This window comes from Pithys albifrons, chromosome 1 (assembly GCF_047495875.1).
Source record: "Pithys albifrons albifrons isolate INPA30051 chromosome 1, PitAlb_v1, whole genome shotgun sequence".
Taxonomy (NCBI): domain Eukaryota; kingdom Metazoa; phylum Chordata; class Aves; order Passeriformes; family Thamnophilidae; genus Pithys; species Pithys albifrons.
Genome location: NC_092458.1, coordinates 76069801 through 76084052, shown reverse-complemented (window position 1 = coordinate 76084052; position 14252 = coordinate 76069801). Strand labels below are relative to the sequence as shown.

Here is a 14252-nt window from a genome sequence, read left to right as displayed (position 1 = left end):
CATGCCACTTGCCTGAATGAAAAAGATTCACATCTGTTGCCAAGCAAAGACGGGTCTCAGTCTGACTGCAATGTTCCAAGGGAGGAAAATGACATTTTTTAAAAGTTGATCCTTCCAAGTAGCATCCTGAGCCGAATATATAGTACATGTTTTCCCATGAGCCATAAAGAGAATGTCCTATATTTTGACCGTGAACAAGCTTTTCTAGGAATGCAAATTTTGCTCTCAGTAGTTACACAATGGACTACAGTGTCACAAGCACCATTCGTGCTCCATTAGTCATTCTTCTATTATTTTTTTAACTGAAATTCACAAAAGGCTACAGTGCATGTAGACCACTTGCTAAACAATAGGCTGACTGTTTAAAATATTTTCAAGATTCCAAGAATAGAAGACCAACGCCCAAAGACAAACCAATATGCAGCATTGTAATTAATAACAGCAAGCAGCCCACAGTATCATGCTTTCATGAGTCAACAATCCAGAAGGTAAAAAACAGGAAGAACCGGAACTAGGAGAGGCCTAAACCAATATTCTCTGATCAGCACATGGAAGATAACAACAAAATTCTCTATATTCATGAGAGGAACAAAAGAGGAGTTAAGTTTCTAACAACCTCCCAGCTGGTATGGGATGATGCTCTGCTACAAGCCAACATAAGAAAAAAAATTCAAGTAGTTAGACCTTTGCAGGGAATTGAATTTTACTTCTGTTTTACCAATTTCATTTCAGCCCATATCTACAGAGTATGAAATAAGTTACTACTTTTGGAAACCAGGCTGATAATCTAGTACTTTGGTCTGACTCCTTTTCCTAATGGAAATGTTTGATTTGCAAAATCCACCACTAGCACAAGCACTTTCACTTGCAGCATTAGGACTTTGAACACTGAGTGGTGGGCAAGGCTGGCAACCCACCTGCACCAGGTGAGACACGACAGAAAGGCAGCCCTGTCGGGCTGGCTCTGCTCTAGGCCTTGGAGGAAGGTTTGAAAGACTTCCTAGAGATGGTGCACACATCTATGTCTGTGCTCCAAAGCTTAGGGGTTCCCAATCACCCATACAGACCCTTAGCACTGAAAATAAATTAAGACCATAAGGCGAAAAGAGCTTCAAACACAACCCTGATTATTGTCAACACAAACAGGGTTGTCTGCTAGAACAATACTCCCACCTGCTCTTCTCTGTGTCTTCCTACACATTGGGTTATTGCTATGCTTTTTGGGATCTTTGACTGTTCAGAAGGAGTTGGAGCCTTTGTTTTCAAGTATCAGAGGCTACAGAGGCAGGGCTGAACTAGAAGGGAAGATCTTGCCCCTCACCACCACCCCGAGAAAACAGTATTCCTAGGTCAAAAAAACATGGCTGAGATGGAGATGTTCCAGCACCTCAAGCTGAAGTAGTGCTGCCCAGGGACAGACAAAAAGCCATCAGAGAGATCGTTGAGTGGCAGGATGTCTGTTGAGTGATCTCTTGGGCCACGATAAATCACCACATGTCCTGACTTGCAGCTTTCTCCCCCATACAGCCCATGCAGCAGCCTCAACAGACCATAGCCAAGGGAATATCCATGCTGCATGACTGCTCTGGCAAAAAGGAAATGCAAGAATCCAACTTCAAGTGTTTCCTGGTGGTACAAGAACCCTCCTGTCTCTTAGCCCTGCCTACAGAAGATGTTGACTCCAGGGATCAGGATGTTCTGTGGCAGAGAACTAAGAGACCTGGATGGAGCTGTTATCACCTACACCAGAGCAACCTTGGTTTTACCACTGCACACCACAGGAGAAAGAGGGCTGGCAACATCTAACTGTCTCCACAGGTCCTTTGAATAAAGATAAAAGTCATGATGGAAATACTATGTACAATTCAAACAATCACTCTTGCAGCTAATTAATATTTACCATATAAACTTTCACAGCTTCCTTTAAAATACAACAAGCCAGAAAAAGACATGGAAGTAAAAAACTATCAGGATTTTGATGCAAATTCACATATTCTCACGATAAGTTGCAAAAACTGGTCCAGAACCTGAGAACAAGGAGAAGCAGAAAAAGTAGAAACCAACATAGGATATCAAATATTTTATCAAATATATTATTTGTGTGTGTCTATATATATATATATGCATATATTTGTTTGTTTTGTGGGGTTTTTTTAGGAAAAAGGCTATTACCTTGATCAAGGAAAGAAATAGAACAAAAATTATATTAATAACTACTCACCTTAGGACAGAAAGGAGAACTGCATAAAAAGACAGATATAACTTCTCTTTTACTATTTGTATTCTAGCAATGCCTTCGTTTCTAGTTACATATCAAGAACCAGTTGTGTCAGATTAACCAAATATACCTGTATTTCTCACAGTTCATGGGCTCAGTTTTTTTAGATTTCTTCCTATGTCCCTACACAAGAAACACCTTAGTTAGAACGTAACACATATTGCTACACATTCTGTTTTAATTTGAAACACATACCACACAACCCCCTCAACGCAATAAGCCCAACACCCACAGGAATTAAAAATACCAGCGATTTACTGATCAATGACATTACTTGTTCCATCCTGGGAAAAATCAAAAGGAGGAGGAAAGGATATATAAATATAGCCAAACTGGAGAGTCTTGTATCACCCAGCAAAACTGACATGGTGTCACCTTGATAAGCTTTCACAGACATTACGCAGCCATGTGCTCTGCCACACTCAGCTCAAAAAAGACTGAGAACAACTTTATTCCGCTAACAGCCTAGCCCACGCATGAAACTGGTCCCTAGCAAAATCTCAAGACTAAAGTATTCAGTAATTTGGGGGCTTTATTTACAGAAATTCAATCCAAGACAACACAGGATGTTTACAGAAACCCTGAGCACCTGTGTGAGAAGACTGAGAGGGGATCTCATCAATATAAATTGAAGGCAGGTGCCAAGAGGGTGGTGACAGACACTGCTCAGTGGTGTCCAGCAACAGGACTGGGAGCAATGTCCACAACCTAAACCACAGGAAGTTTCACTTCAACATGAGGAAGATCTTCACACTGAGAGTGGCAAAGCACTGGAACACGGTGCCCAGGGTGTTCATGGAGTCCCCCTCTTTGGAGACACTCAAAACCCACCTGGACACATTCCTGTGTCACCCGCTTTAGGTGACCCTGCTTTGGCAGGGAGCTGGACTGGATCAACTCTAGAGGTCCCTAGCAATTCTGTAACCTGTATCTTGTCAAACTTTCAGAGAGACTGGAATCATTGAAGATAGTGGTCCATCAGTTAAAGTCTCCAGGTTCAACACTCGTAACTGGTGCCAGAGTACCCCACAAGCTCAGCACCATTTATTTTCTAAATACAAAGCCCAGTTGCCAAAGTGTTCAGCAGCCACTGATTTCTTGATATATTGCCCAGATTTGCCAAAGGGCTCTGCACACTCATGTACCCCACTGGCCAGTTGTAGGGTACATATTGAAAACAAAGGTCTTTAAAATTCTTCCACCTTACAATGAAATGAGGCATACAAATTTTGCAAGCTCATCTGAGGATTTTCTGTACATCAGTTCTGATTCATCTGAAATGAGAGCTCATCTAAAATCACCCACAGCCATTTCCTCCTGCCACTTCTGCTTCCTCAAGCAGAAATCAATGTATGTGAAAAACAAAGTAACTCAAAAAGCAGTAGGATCAATGAGGTCAGAATGGTTCGGCTCTGGTTGGTAGATGCCACAGGTGTCTGTGTTCCCACTTACCCAAAAGAAACCCAGTCATGGAGTCTAGCTGACAATTCAGCTCTCCCAGACTGGACACTTATCTTTGTTCAACCAAATTACCTGTGCAGTGCATTGACTCTATCAAGGGTAAGGAGGTTTTAGATAACCCACTTTACAAGGAGATATGGCAAGAACCAGATCCTACCCTTGGTTTCCTGAAGATAAGTGTCATTTAACAGAGTAGCTTGTATTTGCTTTGTGGTTTCAATGGAACACAGCCTTTCGCAGATACCCAAGAAAGCACAGGGAAATAAGGCAATGTAAAAATGAAAGAATAAAATGTGTTTCTCCAACTTGAGAGAAGCCTTGTCAAACAATCTGCACATATTCATGCCCTCCTTCTCATCTAGGTATTCCCTTGCACTGAACAAGAAACAAAGCTTTTTCCGTAAAAGAAGAATTGCTGTGCCCTCCCCTTCCATTTCCATCTTTGTTTAAATGCAAAACTAGTCGTAAGTTACTATTTCTACTCCTCTGTCAAACACGGTTAAAATTGACCAAATGTTACAAAAACTATTAGTGGACAAACTAGACAGATATACATACACACACAGGAAGATATGGGGCTTAGAAAACCAGACTACAAATCTCTGCTCTCTTCTCAGTTGGGGACAGATTTAGCTAACATGTAAAAAAGAGGAATGCTGTGAGTTAAGAAATAGCTCCTTCCTATTTTGGAGTGGAGAACAACCCAAATTCAATGGACTTTTTGCCCTTACCACAATGATGGGGAGGGAGTTCTGTGTAGGTGGTCACATCTGAATTATTCACTGTAGGTTCTACTTAAGAGTCACTGTGGAGAAACTGAGATGACTCACTCTTCCCCATTGTCTACAAAAACAACCCAGAGACTACCAGAACTCTGTATCACTCCAGTGAGATGAGAAAAATCTCATGCAGGATGCATGTATTTTTCTTTATGTGAGGTGGAAGCAGAAAGTGGAATCTGAAGGTGGAATCTAGAATCAGAGTATGTTTCAGGGGAAAAGAAAAAAAAGAGCTATGTCTCTCCATGGTGCTGGAGGCAGCAGTGATCAGTACAGGCTATACCCTGGCACATGGTAAATAAGTGAAGGCCCAAGACTAGTCTGCTGGCACAAGTCCTAAGAACATCCAATCCCACCACATCCTTCTCACACCCCAGTGTTTAATGTCCACTCTGTTAGCGTGAGTCTTCACCTTTGAATTTTCTGTGATTCTATTCTCTCGTATGACACCTGTGGATAGAGCTTGGAGGCCCTCCTGTACCGTGGCTCCCACTTCCAGACCTGTTGCCTGTGACCTGCCCCAGCCTTCAGCAGCTGCTCTCCACAGCAGCTAGACAGGCTCTGCAGTCTTACAGCTGTAACCAAACTGTTCACAGCCTCCAGTTCTTTCATGGGCAGATCTAGCAGAACTAATTGATAAGGGTAGTCCTACTACTGATGTATGCAGTCTTTCTCTTCCAGAAGACCATTCATCAGCAGTACCAACTGAAATCAACAATAGGCTTTATTACTACAGCAATAAAAACAGCACAAATGCTTTACTTTCACTAAAGGCCAAAAGCAGGAATGAGGCTGCGGTTCAGCTCAGTGCATTTTGTACCAGGGTAAAAACCCCACCACAAAACACTAAGCAACAATCAGATACATCTCACTCTACCAATTACATTTTGTACAGAAAAAAATAGGTTAACTTTTAGCCCTGTCATTCATTCACTACTGTGATTGCTCTTCACAGGCCATAAGCTTTGTAGTGAATTTTCAAGGCCTTGAGTATGAGGTCTGTCACTTGCTTTGCCTGAATTTTTCTTGGCCTGCCTGCAGCTTTGTTTAGGTGTGACTGCAATTTTTGTGACTGGCTGGGTGGGTATACATACTTTGTTTTACTTTTGTCTGTGTGTGTGGTACAATCAAAGTTTCACACAGACAGCAATAGAAAGCAGATACTCTATAGAGAGTAAGACACTTATCAGTAATGTAGTAACTCAGTTGGTTAAACTTGGTTGTAATAATGCCAAGGTCATGGGTTCAATCCCCTATGTGGGATCACTGACTTTAGAGTTGGACTCTATGATCCTTGTGGGCCCCTTCCAAGTCAGAATAGTCTGTGATTCTGTGATTGATTGTACAGAGAAATACAACAGCCTGGTATGACAGCAGAGGCCTGGAGAAGCAGAGACATGGGATGTGGCATGGAGGAGTCCAGGCACAGGAGGAGAAATGGGACACAAGCTTGACACTGGAGATCATGGCTATAAACAACTCATCAATGGTCAGCAAAAGAAATGCAGACCTGAAGCTGAACAAAACTGGTTTTAGAGGTAACAAGGAGAACAAAGAAACAGTATGTAATACCCATAAAAGCAACTATTAATAGCAAAAAAAAAATCGCATGTAATGTGAAACTGTAGACCAGTGAAGACAGAGACAGGTGTAAAGTTGCCTTACCGAACATACTCAAGTGATCACAGACGGATCTTACAGTAAAGAAATAAAAAAATCATCAAGATGAACCTCATGCTTTTCCCAGCAAAGGACTCCAGATCCTGGCCACTTGCTGTAGCACCCACCACTGCCAGAATAAAATCAGCAACCTTGGGAACCATAGGAATAGTAGGAGAGGGATGAACATAACACCAGGAAAAGCAGTAGAAAAAAAGAACTGAATGTAATGTGTGACAGTTTTAACTGCATCATTATTCTTTTTCTGTAATAATTGCACCTGGGCTAATAATAATTAGACTTTCAAAAATTCAGTTACACTAAGAATAAATTCTTTGCTATATAAAAACATGATGCTTTTTTTTCCCTTAAACAAGGGTTTGAGTGTAACACTTTGTATGGGCATGTAGTCTCTGCATCACAGTAAATAAATCCACATAAAAATGTAGTTTTATTCTAAACAGGTGTTGCCAGTCTTCCCAGAACAAAGGAAAAAAACCCATAGGCTCATGTTTTTCTAAATAGTTCAGCAGAAATATGATCACACACTCACACCTGACCCAGATCAAATTTGAATCACTGGGTGACGTAGCATTAATGGTTCTGGAGCCATGGCCAGGGACTACAAAGACCAGATCCATAAAGTGGGAGCATTTGTACAGAACTAATTAAATTACTAGAATGTCACCCTGAAGGGGTAAGGGACTCAAAAACTGCTTGCTCTTCATCAAATATATCAGGGTTTAGAAAGCAATGGAAAAGAATTCATGGAACAGAGAAACAAGAGAGAAACACAGAAAAGAGCTACCTTGAAATCATGGAAAATTACTGAGTGAGAACATTCTCTGGCAAAAGTAACCACAGATGGTAGGAAAGGGAAAAGCAAATACTTGAAAAGTTCCACTGATTTTCTGTTGTTGTCTTTCACTGATTTCTTTTCTTCAATTAGCTCCCAGTTACTAGGGCAATAAAAAAGCCAGATGTTTTATCACTTAAAAATGAAGATGGGGTAACTACTGGGACAGAGTCTCTCCTGCAATCTCACTTCCCTGGGTTATTCCAGACACCTCTACAAACCAAGCACTTCATTCCCTTCCTATCACCCTTTTCCTCATGGTGGAATGGGCTTTGCATGGACAAATAACAAGACTTTTTCATGTGCTGTATTACAACTACACTTGTACATAACACCTATATATCAAAGTGACCTCTGGACTGTTTCCAATGCATTTCTAATGAATCCTTGATTTTTGTTTTCCTTGACTAAGCTTTCTGGTAACAGAATATTTTGAGCTGGAAAGGACCCACAAGGACCACCGAGTCCAACTCTGGAGGCAGCATAAACCCTCTAGTCTATGGGTCAGATCTCTTTTCACACTGGCTGACATCCTCAGCACCGAAAAAATCAGTAACAGTAAAGCAGGTCATCAGGAAAAGACGAATGAAAAAGATGTAGACTATCAATAGGCTGAGCTGTTCAGCAGGTATTACGATCTTTCTAAATGCAGTTATTGCCTTTGTATATGAGGTATAGTATCATAGAATTAGCAAAGAAAGGGTGACAAAACATCAGATATAGGTAACAAAATATGTGTGAGAGAGGTGTTAACCTATAACTGAAGTCATAACAATCATGCAACATATAGGAATTCTGTAATTCAACATTGTCAGGTCATCTTCAATCTTAAAATTCAGGTTCTGTAACTGCATCTCTGTTGTAAATAGCCTGTAGTTAAGGAACTATGTGTACTACTCAGAACTGCCTAGCAAATAGACTGTTAGTCACCACAGGATTACCATCTCTCTTCAGAAAAGGCAGTTCTTGCTGGGACCCAAGAGAGTCATGTTCTGAGCCTGGCTTTACTCCTCACCAGCTGTCAGATGTTACCTCACGTCTCCACTGCAGTTTTTCATCTTATCCATAGACTTTCTCGCTCTTTGCCCAAACTCTCAGCAAGGAGTCTCAGCACTTGACTGCATATCCAAGAGCTTAGTAAAATTACCCACCAAGCATTATTAAAAATAGAGTAGTCCTGGCTTAGGCATATTTAAATAGTTGGTCCCTGTCTCTTCAACACGGAAATCATCACCATATGCACAGCAGCTAGAACTAAGGCACTGCAAATTCTTGTGAGGCCTTTAAACAGCAATATAATATTAATTACAATACAATGAACAGCTGACCGTCAATTTTATTTTATATTCTCAAATGAAAAATATACTTAAAACCAAACATTTTTGTCATCAATAAAAAATGTTTAATTGAACAGTCAGGGCTGGGAGTCTGAGACAAGTAGGAATGGTTTCTGCTAAATGAAGGAGCAGAAACGTGCATGGCAAAGATTGCTACTAAAAGCAATTCCCAGATTCTTCAGAGGTAATGTTTATCTTCACAAGCACACTGTGTAAATTAAAAACTCTAAAGTCTTTTATACTGAATGTTATTTTCATTATTTTCTGTCCCAAATCCTGAGACTCTAAAGATTCTTTTTGCTCTGCAAACCTCTGTGCAGGCAAAACTGCTACTTATCTTCACAACATAAAGTACACAAACACACACGAAAAAATCTATCTCAGAATGGGCTTCAGTTGCAACTGAGTGTTATAAATTATCACTCACATATTAAAATCAATGATAGTGAGCCCATTTGGAGTCGCTAATTAGTTCTAAGCATAGTTTCAAGTTTCTCAGATGCAAAAACCAATTCATTATAAACACTCAGCCAGCAACGTACTTGTCTTTAATGGTAACAACTCTGGAGAAATCCTGCTTCGCACATACAAGAAATCAAATGCAAGAAACGTTCTCAAAGCCCATGAGGAAAACGACAGCTACTTGCATTTCACTGAACACCAGAATTGGCAAAAATCTTCCCTTTCAAACTCTAACTTCAATGACTCATCACAAAACAATCAGCAAAGCTCATACATCTGGTAGCAATGTGGTGCTACAGCAAAAGTCCTCCTCAGCCAATAGCTCACAGTCTCAACTCCTTCCAGCATCACTCTCGCCCATGGGAAAAGAATTCCTTCAATATAGCCTTAAGTCAGACCAGGTATTGACAAGGCCTTACTTCAGACAAGGGGGGAGTTCATACCTCGTGGAGTTATTGCTTCAACAGACCTTGCTGCACTGATTTACACAGTTTATGTTTTCAGAGTTGTTCCTGGAAACATAAAGGCAAGGAGCATGATTGTTCTCATATGCTTCAGTACAAGTGCACTGCATAGGGTCTGTCCTGTCTGCAGACCTCTGTGGATGATAACCACCAGTAAAGAAACGGTAACATCAAACACTGATACAATCGAGCAGGCAGTAAACATCTGCCTACCACTTTACCTTTTTCTCCCATTTTATACCAAGGCTGAAATATCACTGACATCTCCTGTAGCAGTTTCTTTACAGTGCAATCACTTCCACAGTTTTGCAGATTTACCCTCAGCAGATATAACAGAAAGCCTCTCAGATATCTCACTGGACTGTGATTTTCAGATAACATTTCTGAGGAATACAAAGAGATCTATGTTAAATCAGACACTACAGCACATAATCATGCACACTACATGGACAAAATGCCTAATCACTTTTAATGAAAAGTAAATATCTGAAGTTTGACATCACTTTTATCCTAAAGTCATGTGTTCCGCTAAAGTAATAGATGGCTCTAGCTGGCTTTTCTTTCACAAAAAGAAAAGATTATGGTAGAATTTTGTTGGTTGTTCCTTTGAATTCCAAAGGTCAGAGGGTCCATATGTGACTTTAAATTTGAAAAAAGAACAATATAAAAAACCCACCCACAAATTCATTTTAGGAGAGGTCTTGTAAGAAGTCAGAATAACTAGCACAGCTGAAATGTATTTAAGACCCAGGATCCTCAGGTCATTTTAGAGATCTAAAAGCAGTCCCACAACATTGAATAAAGTTCACTTCTCTGGACATAACTGTACTGTAGCTCATCAAACACCAGAATCAGTGTTTTACCTCACTCCTTCTGTCTCACGGGTTGTTCCTTGACTGACACTGCAGATAGACACAAGCACTTCTTGCAAGCTGCTACTTAAATACCACCACAGCTCTTTATGAGTAGTTGGGTCACGGTCATGTGCCTTCCATGAAAACAGGATGTAAGGGGAAAGTCCATCCTAAATACTGACCTTTGGAAGCCACAGAGAGCTGCAGAACCCACTGCTGCGCCACCCAAACCCAGCACTGGGTGAGACAGCTGAGACTTGAAAAGCAGAACAGCTGTTTCAGCACAACTATGAGGGCAGCTGAGTTAATTAGCTGTGACCTGCTCATCTGAAACTAACTCGGTATTTTCACATAGAGCTGGGGATTTTTTTATCCTGTGCTATACTGTAACTCTCAGTAAGAGTTTTTCAAACATTTTTCTAGTTGGAAGAGAAAGCAGACAACAATTGTTTAGTTACTCCCACATTCTTCTCAATAACCACAGGTATTACACATTACGAGGGTCTATTAAAACATCAAAGCAACTTTCGCTGTTGAATGCCATTACTGCCATATCTCATATGCACTATTAAAAACCAAACAAATCTATATATGTTTTTAAGACACTTATTTGAATGTGAACAACCTTATGTATAAGTAAACTCTATAGAGCATGTCTTCTTCAGGAGTTAGATCTTAAGTACCTCTAGAAATACAACACTTAACTTCCAAGTCGGAACTGAGGGAATCCAAAGAATGCACTGCTCTATATATTTCATATTAGCACCTTTCCAAGTCTCCTAAATTCTGTGTAAAACAATTCAGTAACTATAACTCAGTAAGGCTTCACATGGCTGGGTAACTGTAATTCTGGGATGAGTGGTTTTCTAATCATTTTTTGGTTTTGTTCCTTTAAAATAAAATGGATTATACAAACTGATGATAGCACTCTCGTGATTCATTATGCTCCTCACATCATCCCCAAAGCTAACCTTTCATTTTTAAACAAAAGCACTTGGTGAAAATGTGTCACAGTCATAGGTTACAATTTAAAGTTAGTCTAGCTATTAGATCACAATCACAGGATGGAATAACTATCTTTCAGTGCATACAAAGAGTCTCATTATCTTCAGAGGGATTGTTCTGTTGCATAAAATCAGATTGCAGTGCAGCTTTAATGAAAAAAATACTATGAAAATCAATCTACTGTCCAATTCATATAAAATTATTTATTTGTGCATAAGCATTTGGCAGGGAAAGCTGATCATAAACATTCTGAAGGTCACCAGGCAACTCTTATTACAAGAATCTTATTTTACTTATAATTTTGCCCTAATCTTGACCATTTCAACTAAAAAGTTTCACAGCACACACCAACTCAGGATGAGGGGTTTTTATTAATAATTACAGATGAAAAGCATTAATCTATTTCAAATACCTAGAAAAATTGGTAGAAAAGTACATTTTGTTTGGAATAAAAAAAAATATTGGCCAGCTTTCTTCTGTGGGTTCTAGATGATCAAGCAGAGACTTGAAATTCTGAAAGCTTTTGAATAAGTGTTTTTATATTCCATGAAATCTGTTAAGGTCTGGGCCTTTTCAGAGCTCGGAGGACACAGACTTGTGCTCGCTCAACAGAAACAGATTTATCATCTCAATTTCTCAAAGGTTCCATCTGTGCAGGGCATACTGCTGAGAGGCTGAACAGGAGCTTCCTTGTAGCCACTGGCTCTTCTGAGTTAAGCTCTCTTTAGTGTCCACAGGCCTCTTACATTGACTGAACTCCACATGGGTCCAAGTCGCCTGAGCTGATACAGAGGAAAAAAGAATATATTGGGTCAGTTAGGTAAGGGGGAAAGAGGCCTGCAGGCATTGGCAGGGCACTGGTAAACTGCAGAAGGAAACCACTACAGAAAACAGGGAACAGAAGAACTTGATGAAAAAGAGTGAAATGAGGATGGGGAGTCATGAGGAACTCAAGGATGAAGAAACCTAAGTGCAGGCTGAGCACTGCCTGTCTGAGGAGCACCTGGGTAAAAGCCAAGCACAGGAGTAGGGAGATGCTGGCAGTAAAGTGGTCACCAGCACCATGTGCTGTAAGAATAGTGGCAGAGCCAGGATACATGAGGAAGGATCTCATTACAGTGTTTCTGGAGCACTGCATGCAGGTTTTAGCCTCCCAGTGCAGGAAAGACATAGATGAGCTGGAGGTAGTTCAGGGAAGCACCACTGGCATAGTGGGGCTGAAGCAATCTGCCTGTGAGGAGAGGCTGTGGGAGCCTGAACAGCCCCAGCACCTATGTGGAAGGTACGCAGGAGATGCCAATGGGCTGCCCAGAGAGGCTGTGTGCACTTCATCTTTGTAGGCTTTCAAGATCAGACTGGGTAAAAGCCAAAAGCAGCCTGATCTGATTTTAGAGCTGTCCCTGCTGTGAGCAGGAGGCTGGACTGAGGGATGCTGAGATCCCTTTAGCCTGAGTTATCATGTATTCCTACAACTTGGGCATGGCAGACACAGCCCAGAATGGGATAGAACAACCTTTAGCAGCCATCACGTCATTCTGCTCCCAGGCATCCCTGCTGTACCACGACACCCAGGGCCTTCCATGCCACAAGCCCTGCCAGTCTGTCAGTGCCCTCTTGCTACCCCACCGCACCTTCCTCCATCAGACTCATGGCCCAAGTGAGATGCACTTTCAAGTCACAAAACGCAAATTTCACCAATAGCCTGTGGAGGGTGGAAGGAACACGAAAGTCTCCTTTTGGCTTCTGTCACTTAAAGACCTTGAAAATTACCCACATGGCGTGAAAAGCCACTGAGACCACAAAGTCAAGCCCTAAGAAAAAGCAATGAGGGCAAACCCACAAACCCTCAACGCACCACAGGAAATCTGTTACTGAAGCGGCAGAGGAGGAGGCCTGGTGCGGGCACAGCGGAGCGCAGGAGGGCAGCCCCCAGCTGGGTACCGCACCTGCCCTTCCAGCAGCGCTCACCGGCGCTGCCCATCTCCCGCATCCTTCCTCGCAGGTACCGGCGGCAGGAGCGCTGCTTTGGCTCCGCAGGGATTCACCGAGAACCCGGTGGGGGTGGCATCACCCGCTCTGCCTAAGGGCCTGGAAGAGAAACTCGCTGTGCCGCAGCCGGGCAGTGACTACGTCCCTCCCTGCACCGCCACCCGCAGCCACCTCCCGCCGGGAGTGACCCGACCCCAGGGACACGCCGGAGCCTCCTGCCCACGGAGGGAGGAAATGGCACCAGCTGCATCCCCTCTGCTTCCTCCTCCCTGCCGGCCCCTCCCCGCCCTCTCCCTCTCCCCCGGGCCCCGCGGTGTCCCCGCCGCCGATCCCCGCGGCGGTGCGGCAGGGGCGGTGCGGCCGCGGCTCCCGCGGGCTCTGCGGCGGCGTTACCTGGACAGGGAGTCGCCGCTGGGCGGCCGCGCCGCCGCCCCCGCCCGCCCGGCGCCCAAGCTCTCGCAGCTGGAGCTCTCCTCCATGCCGGGCGGCCCGGCGGCCCGGGGCGGGCACTCTGTGTCAGCTCAGCGCCCGGTGCCCGGCGGGCCGGGAGGCGGCCATGCTGGCCCGGCGTGCCGCGCGGGGAGGCGGGGCGAGGGGCCGAGCATCCCGCCCCGGGCGCGGAGGGGCCGAGCACCCCGCCCCGGCTGGGGGGCGGCAGACAGAGGGGGGAGCATCCCCCCCCGGGCGCGGAGGGATTGGAGGGCTACAGACAGAGGGGCGAGCATCCCGCCCTGGCTGGGGGGCTGCAGGCAGAGGGGTCCAGCATCCCTCCCCGGGCGCGGAGGGGCCGAGCATCCCGCTCCGGGCGCGGGGCTGTAGACAGAGGGGCCGAGTATTCCGCCCTGGGTGCGGCGTTACCGGCGCCGCCTCGGTCACCGCAGCCCGCCGTGCCGCTGGGCACAGTGTGGGCCCAGAGTTCCCTGTTTGTCCTCATGAGAGCCAAGGGAAGGTGGCAGCTCCCGGGCTCCATCCCCGCAGCGCGGTGGTCGTTCCCAAGAGCAAGGAAGCGATCTGTCTCCGGTATTCCCCGTGGGGTCACCTCACCTGTGTGAGGAGGTTTGCTTGCCAGAGGTCCTGATGGGACCCTCCCTTGTGCTGAGTTGTGTAC

The 14252-nt window shown here is 43.8% G+C and overlaps 1 protein-coding gene across 4 annotated transcripts in view; it reads right to left on the bottom strand.

Moving 5' to 3' along the window:
• MTMR2 (myotubularin related protein 2) overlaps positions 1-13722 on the bottom strand; it is a 70090-nt gene extending 56368 nt beyond the window's left edge. For 2 of the 4 annotated variants that reach the window (XM_071555354.1, XM_071555365.1), the window contains exon 1: positions 13538-13722. In XM_071555354.1, the coding sequence (XP_071411455.1) occupies positions 13538-13623 (86 nt within the window). In that variant the 5' untranslated portion in view covers positions 13624-13722. Of the gene's footprint in view, positions 1-9517; positions 9593-10159; positions 10260-13537 lie in introns of those variants that run through there. The other 2 variants (XM_071555390.1, XM_071555372.1) reach the window with 2 other exon arrangements.
• Between the last annotated feature and the right edge of the window lie 530 nt (positions 13723-14252).